Raw genomic sequence first — 8122 nt, forward strand, 5'->3', positions numbered from 1 at the left:
ATATTTTTTGTCAAGGATTTGATTTATTTTTTATTTTTTTAAATGGTGATTTGAAATGTCAGGGTTTGCATAATTAAAGTCAAAACTGAACATTGTGTTAGAAAAAGAACACACGGAAAGCATTTTCTTACAAATTAAATTTGATTCAAAATTGAATAAAAATGCAATCATTCAATCATAACACTTTATATTATAAACTTTTTGGAATTAATTAATTAAAAAGCTAGGTTTGCTTGTTTATGTTTATTTATTTATTTTTGATCAAAATTGAATGAAGAACACCAGAGGGTTAAGCCATACTTAAAATCATTAATCAATTCTAATTAAAGTTATAAACAAATGATGCTAGACCTTTTTTCAGAAATGACTAAAAAACAAACAAACATTTTTTGCAATTAATTTTGGCTGGTCAGATTATGATTTTAATGGAATTTTGAAGTTATATCTTCTAACTTTCACAATGTATGCATGCCATTTCATATAATTACTGAAATTTTGTTATGCATTTTTAATTGGTGTAAGTTTACGAACATTATTAGGAGCCACAGAGTGCTGGTGACTAGTTAAGGTGAATATGTGTTGCTTTGAATAAGGCTGTGAGTCAATCCCAAAATGAATTGATTCTTCAATATCTGAATCATTGGAATTCTACTCAGAACAGCCCTGGCCGCGTTTAACATGATTGATTGAGGACCCAAAACAACTGATAGCAGTTATTTTGATTAATTCTAGGGACTCGAATTACATTAATCAAATTGATTCGTTTAGATTCGTTCCAGTACAAGGTGGCGACCAGTGAGTGACTTTGAATCATTTAACGTTACTGATTTATTCAAAAACACTTGAATCGTACACAGCCGTAACAGCGCTACCTCACAGATTTTAAAAGCATGGCAGCTAACGAACATATTTCACTAAACATAAAAATCGCAACTTTGGAACAAGAGGAAGAGGATCAGTTGAGCATCATCATTTAAGGCAATAAAAAAGGTGAAGACAAAGTGTACTCGTTTTAAACAATGCTTCATTGCAGAGACCACTGAGGCTTTTCCAAGATATAGGCTAGCCTATTGTGTGTTTAGCGCTTACTAAGTATAAGCATATATTTATTTCAATAGGAAATGTTAGTACGACTCGTCATTGATACTAATCAAAGAAGTGTAAATTACTTCATATTTGCCGTTATTATCCACTGGAACTCTATTTGTCATCATCAACAAGCTGCGTGTCGTAGTTTGATGTAGATAATTGCATATTTGGGTTTGTTTGTTTGGGCTTCTTGGGTATACCATATATGTATTTGTTACTGTATGTTAAGGAGCAGAAACTCAAAGAATGCGGATGCACGTGCGTGTTTCTTCTTGATGCTGGAATGTTGCGCACGTCACCATGACATTGTCATTGTGCTAAACCAGTCTGGGAGTTTTATCTAGTAATTTGTTGTTCCTTTTTTTTTTTGACAGACAGTTTGACAGTAAAAATTTTTTTTAAAATAAATAAATACATAAAATGAAAAAAATAATAACAATAAAAATAAATAAAATAAATTCCCCGGCACATTCATATGATAGTGAAACGCCAGAAGAAAGTCACTTACAGACTGTTGTCATTAAAGTGACATAAGCAGATTTTGCATTTCAACACCATCATACCTTAGAAAAGGCAGATCAGCAAAGGATGTAAATGCTGTGTTTGCATGTGACATGTCATTTCCCATAAACCTTAGAATCCCTCTTTCATTTCCCTTTTTCCTGCTGGACTTTGTACCTGTTCACAGCTTGATTCATTTGTTTTAGATAGGAAGAACATGCTTGACTCACACTAGATGAGCGAATGGGTAGTGTTTTGGTAGATTCATTCATTGTGATTTGCTTTTTTAAATAAAATATCTCTATTGCTTTAGTGAAAAATGGTAATCTGAGCAACACAACTATGTAATCTAATTCAACCAATCCCCTAGTGAAAATAAACAGTTCGTAATGTCAGAGATCTTTAAGTATGTTTGAAATGTGCTTCTTTTTATATAAGGGGAAATCCACACCTGATCTGTGTGTGTGTTGTCGGGAAACCTCTCCTTGTCTTTCAGGTTTCCTCACACACCTGTGAAGAGGGTGGAGATTTATTTATCTGAACTCCTCTTTACAATCTCACTGCTTCTCATTTCTCATTTCATTTCTGTTGTGTTTATGTCTGCACTGGACTTGTTTCTTTTTATTGTTTATTAGTTTTTTTTTTGTTACTTTTATAAAATCCTCTGTATTTATGTGTTTGGCAAAGAGTCTGATTTAGGAAATTCAGCATGGCTGAGAGTGTCCTAAATACTCCGGACCTGAAGGATCTGGAGGAAGAAGAATTGTGGGATCTTATCAACGATAACCGCCATGCCATCTCTCTTGGTGTCCGTCCCTGTGTTCTCATCCCTTACCTGCGACAGGCACGGGTCCTCACAGACTTGGATGAGGATGAGATTCTCACCTGTCTCAATTTTACCAACCGCGGCATGAAGACAAGTAAGAAATATACCAGAGCATGGGAAAAGAAACACAAAGTACCGCTAATTTTTTCACGCTAAAAAGATTTAATTTTTAGCTTAAAAAGTTACTAAATACTAAAATATATTTAATGGAAATGGAAATGATATTTTTGTTCCTCCAGGATTGAAGATCTGTTTTGGATTAGAGCGGTCAAAGTGAAAATGACCAGTTATTGGAATATTTGGGTGGTTTCTTTCAGAAAAGTGAGCAAGCTTATAGGACACATGGGGAAATATAGATTAGCTACAGATAGATAGGTCAGCTGGATCAGAGGTTATGCTGATAAAATTCCAAGAAGGCCTTTCGTTTTTGAAAAGGCAAGAGCGAGAGAAATAGAAAGAGGAGCTTGTAAATTAAAGGAATAATTAGCCATAAATGAAAATTCATTATTGTCATTATTTATTTACCCTTATGTTGTTCCAAACCTGCTGTATGTAATTTTTCAGTGTAATACAAAAGTAAACAATTCTTGCCATTCAATGTCACTTCGTAGTGACTAAAGCCTGCCACAGCTCCAAAAAGGACAAAACATTTCAAACAAAAAAAATACCATAAAAGTAATTCAGAGACTATTTCAAATAGGTCATATGCTTTGTGTGATTAATATAATTTCTAGCCTGCTTGTATTCAGAGTTCAAAAATGGCTCATTGTGTTCAGTTTATACATATGTGAGAACCAATGCAATATTAGAATCAGTAATGTCAACACACATTTTTGAACCAGGATGAAAAAAAAAAGCATACGGGTTTGGAATGAAATGAGGGCGAGTAAATAATTTCCATTTTTGTCTGAACTATTCCTTTAAGGAATACTTGAAAGTTGGTTTATTGTATCGGAAATAAACATTTCTGTTCAATGTTTCTTATGGTATGTACGATGTAATGTCTGAAACGTAAATCTTTTTATGCAGGTCACATGATTGACTTGTTACGTGTACAGGGTCATAATGGTGCAATGGCTCTGCTTGAAAGTCTGATGATTCATTACCCTGCTCTCTACACACGGATTACCGGCCGCCAGCCCAGCATTGAGCCTTCAGGCTTCAGCGGTCAGTCAGTGCACTTTTATCCTACTTAGATTCTGATCATGCATTCAAGCATACCCAAAACCTGAGGGTGATATGGTGTAGTAGTGAAAGATCTGAACTGGTAGCTGCAAGGTTGCAGATCCGAAGCCCAGCCTCCTGATCTAGACTCTTAAACTGTCACTAGGCCAAAAATGTTTTGATGCCGGTTCAGTTCAGTTTTCTTCTAAAAGCTGATAAAGTATTCATTAACATTTTGATATTTTTTACTAATAAAAAAACAGTTTGACTGTTGTTTTTTATTAATAGTTTGTTTTATTTTAAGCAAGGTTTGTAACGCAAGTGACATATTCTCCTAGATAAAACAAATACATTATATCATTTATTCATTTATTTTTTTGTTCAATAAAGATCTCTCAGACAAACATTAAACAATGTAACCCCAGTGACAAGTGACGTTTTTCATGACTGATGTTTGTCACCATATTCAAGGCTCATTTGTAAAACCTTGCTTCTGTGCTTGCCAGGCCTGATAAATTACACTGAGTTGACAGAGTACCTGGTTCGTGCAGTGAGCAGTATGCAGACAGAGCTACATGTGGCACGGCATGAGGCTGCACGGCTGCAAGCCAGATGTTGTGAGCTGCAGGGGAAACTGGAACAGGCCCAACAAAATAATAAAGAGCTCAGCCAGATGCAGGGAGAGCATGCACGACTGCGCAGTCACCTGGATGGTGTGCACTTAACATAGCTTCACATCAGTGTGCCAAACTTTTGTTTAAAAAATCATTAGCAAACATATATAATGCAATTTATGTACATTCAAATCTGAATATATTTTAAAAATAAAAATGAGGTGTTATGAAATTAAATTAAATTAATTACTCACCCTCATGTCGTTCCAAACCCATAAGACCTTAATTTATCTTCGGAACACAAATTAAGATATTTTTGATGAAATCCAAGATCCGAGAGCAACGGAACTACCATATTCAAGGCCCAGAAAGGTAGTAAGGACATTGTTAAAATAGTCCATGTGACATCAGTGGTTCAACCTTAATTTTATGAAGCTACGAGAATACTTTCTTGTGCAAAGAAAAGAAAAATAACGACTTTATTTAACAATTTCTTCACTTCCGTGTCAGTCTCGTGCATGTGTGTGGTCCTGCTAATGCAGGAGCTGGAGTTCTGAAGTAGAACCCAGATGCGCTGCGCCTTGTTTGCAAGCAGAGGAATGCACACGCATGTGTCGTGTTACTGTCGTGAACGCATGTTGAAGACTGACATGGAAGAGAAGAAATTGTTGAATAAAGTTGTTATTTTTGTTTTCTATGCGCACAAAAAGTAGCTTCATAAAATTAAGGTTGAACCACAGATGTCACATGGACTATTTTAACGATGTCCTTACTACCTTTCTGGACCTTGAACATGGTAGTTCCTTTGCTGTCTATGCAGGGTCAGAAAGCTCTCGGATTTCAACAAAAATATCTATAAATATAAATAATATATCTATAAAAATATTTCTATAATATAAATATCTAGAAATTATGTTCCGAAGATGAACGAAGGTTTTACGGGTTTGAACGACATGGGCGTGAGTAATTAATGACAGAATTTTCATTTTTGGTTTAACTATCCCTTTAAGTGTTAACATTTTTACATTGTTGCGTTTTAATTATGTACTTTGAGAAATTCAGAATTTCCGAACAATGTTATTGCACAGTCAGTGTTTCTTTGTCTGTGTCAAGACTAATGTCTGGGTGTCTTCTGTGCAGGTTTAAACAGGGAACTGTTAAAACTGAAAGATGAGAAATGTGATCTCTATGTCAGATATACCACAGCTCTTGAGGAAAAGTCTGCAACTATAGTACGCAACAGAGACCTGCAACTGGAGGTAAGGAACCAGATAGTATGTGTTTGTATGATTGCTTTCTACTTGGACTATAGGTACCATTCAATAAGTTATAATAAAATGATTGTCTCTCTCATCCAACATGTGTTTGTGTGCCTGACTGACAAAGAACATAATTCCATAAGCAGTTGGTTTGGAGGAAGTGGTTTGTGTGTATAGCATTAAAAAAATTCTGTAACGTGTCTTAAGCCCTATTCGCACGGAATTAGTATTACCTGGTGACCTCCAGTCATTTGTAATAATTGCGGAGGTTGTCTGTGATCTTAATCCCGTGCGAATCGGCCATGTCTGTAATTTGTAAAGTAAAAATTCCCCCGCAAATGACCTACCATATTTCGCCGAACACAGAGGTCCTGTGATAATATTAGTCCCGTGCGAATCGGCATCTCTGTGATTCGGCAAGCATTTGGCGGGTCGTATATCATTTTTCGAGGTTTTTGTTTGCTGTGCGCCTTTTTATCCATCTTCCGCGAAGAATGGAGCTGCGTTGGAGTGTTTGATAGTATTTTGGGTGCTGTCATCATATCGCTACACCATACAATTTGCAGAAAGAGAAAGCTGAAAAGGTTTTGAGGTTAATGTCGCAACAGAGACCTGCAGCTGGAGGTAAGGAACCAGATAGTATGTGTTTGTATGATTGCTTTCTACTTGGACTGTAGGTACCATTCAATAAGTTATAATAAAATGATTGTCTCTCTCATCCATATTACGTGTGTTTGTGTGCCTGACAAAGAACATAATTCCATAAGCAGTTGGTTTGGAGGAAGTGGTTTGTGTGTATAGCATTAAAAAAATTCTGTAACGTGTTTTAAGCCCTATTCGCACGGGATTAGTATTACCAGGTGACCTCCAGTCATTTGTAATAATTGCGGAGGTTGTCTGTGATCTTAATCCCGTGCGAATCGGCCATGTCTGTAATTTGTAAAGTAAAAATTCCCCCGCAAATGACCTACCATATTTCGCCGAACACAGAGGTCCTGTGATAATATTAGTCCCGTGCGAATCGGCATCTCTGTGATTCGGCAAGCATTTGGCGGGTCGTATATCATTGTTCGAGGTTTTTGTTTGCTGTGCGCCTTTTTATCCATCTTCCGCGACCCGTGCGAATAGGGCTTTACAAATGAAAACAAATCAAATGTTGGTTTTTACTTCTTGAAAAACATATTAGATCAAGTTTTCATCATAACTAATGTAAAAATAATCCTGATATTAATTTAGTTTTTTGTATTTTCTTTTCTGGTGCACATGAAAAACCTTCCTTTCGATAACGTAAAAACTCCAAAAATACCAGACAAGTGTTTTAATGGCTTGCCTTATTAAATAGATAAGGAACACAGCGTTAGTTTAGTTGTAGTTAAATCTATGGAACGTATTACATAACATGCATATTTTTATAGTGGAGATCAGTTTTGTTCTATTTGGTTTAATCTGACCAAATTTGTTTTGAGTGTTGCAGGTTAATGAAGTTTTAGCTATTCATTTACAAGAAACCTGAACCGTTTTGCTTGGCATTTTTTGCTACATTAAAATTAACTTTACTCTACTTGGCAGGGAGCCAGGGTAAAAAAAAAAGAAAAACTACAGTATAATCAATACAACAAAAACAGTAATGCTGGATTGTTTTCCAAAAAACTCCAGGGCATACAGAAATCTCTTCTCCTTACCTCTTCTCCAGATTTCCCAGCTGCAGCATGAGTTAAAGAAGGCACAGAAAGAGACAGACTTTAAGAGACGGCGTTCCTTGAAGAATCCCAGTGAAACACAGAAGCTCAAAGATGAGCTCAATGCTGTACGCGCAAAGTTACTGGAGACTGAAATGTTGTTCCCAGTAAATGAGAGACTCATTTTCATATCAATATAACAAGTCAACAAATTTTGGGACTCCATCTTATCTGATTAACTTTTCACAGTAAATCTGTCTGTCTCTGTCTATTTCAATCAGGTACAGCAGGATATACTGGCCCATGATTTAAAGGAGGTTGAGAACAGAAGTTCAGAACTTGCTGAGGAAGTCAGCAGGCTGAGTGAGGAGAATATACGACTCCAGCAAGAGAAAGAGGAGGTAAAACTGGTCTTTCCTTAACCTTAATGTTGTTTTTGTATTTCAAAATGTTGTACTTTGTATAGAACTTACAGTATATATTATAATTTTTCTTATTAGTTTTTTTTTCCTTATTAGTTTATTAGGTCACTGATCTCATAACAGTTAACACGTTGATTTGAACACTTTTTAATTGTACAGATTTTTAAACATTCTCAAATGATAAATCAGTAAAAAAAAAAAAAACAGTTATAGCTGTTTTTTGTTGGTTTTACACAAATCACAGCGAAAATATTTTCTGCTGTGTAGATGAAATTAAAGCTGAATTAAAGCAGTTCTGCAAAGAAGAGTGGGCCAAAATTCCACCAAATATATATTCCTCCAAATATATATATATATACATACATACAGTGCTGCTTGAAAGTTTGTGAACCCTTTAGAATTTTCTATATTTCTGCATAAATATGACCCTGAAAGCAGACAAAGAGAATCCAATCAAACAAAGGAGACAAAAATATATACTTTGTCTGTCCTTTATTGAGAAAAATTATCTGGTGTTAAATATTTGTGAGTGGCAAAAGTATGTGAATCTTTGCTTTCAGTATCTGGT

General features: G+C 35.5%; 1 protein-coding gene across 1 annotated transcript in view; it reads left to right on the forward strand.

Moving 5' to 3' along the window:
- Positions 1–2299: 2299 nt before the first annotated feature.
- The window catches only part of LOC107710272 (caspase recruitment domain-containing protein 14), a 27002-nt gene continuing 21179 nt past the window's right edge, over positions 2300–8122 (forward strand). Inside the window, exons 1-6 of the mRNA XM_016514996.1 lie at positions 2300–2510; positions 3446–3583; positions 4087–4293; positions 5335–5453; positions 7147–7299; positions 7414–7533. Of these exons, the coding sequence (XP_016370482.1) occupies positions 2300–2510; positions 3446–3583; positions 4087–4293; positions 5335–5453; positions 7147–7299; positions 7414–7533 (948 nt within the window). The remainder of the gene's footprint in view (positions 2511–3445; positions 3584–4086; positions 4294–5334; positions 5454–7146; positions 7300–7413; positions 7534–8122) is intronic.

Source organism: Sinocyclocheilus rhinocerous, unplaced genomic scaffold (assembly GCF_001515625.1).
Source record: "Sinocyclocheilus rhinocerous isolate Xijiao unplaced genomic scaffold, SAMN03320098_v1.1 scaffold567, whole genome shotgun sequence".
Classification (NCBI taxonomy): domain Eukaryota; kingdom Metazoa; phylum Chordata; class Actinopteri; order Cypriniformes; family Cyprinidae; genus Sinocyclocheilus; species Sinocyclocheilus rhinocerous.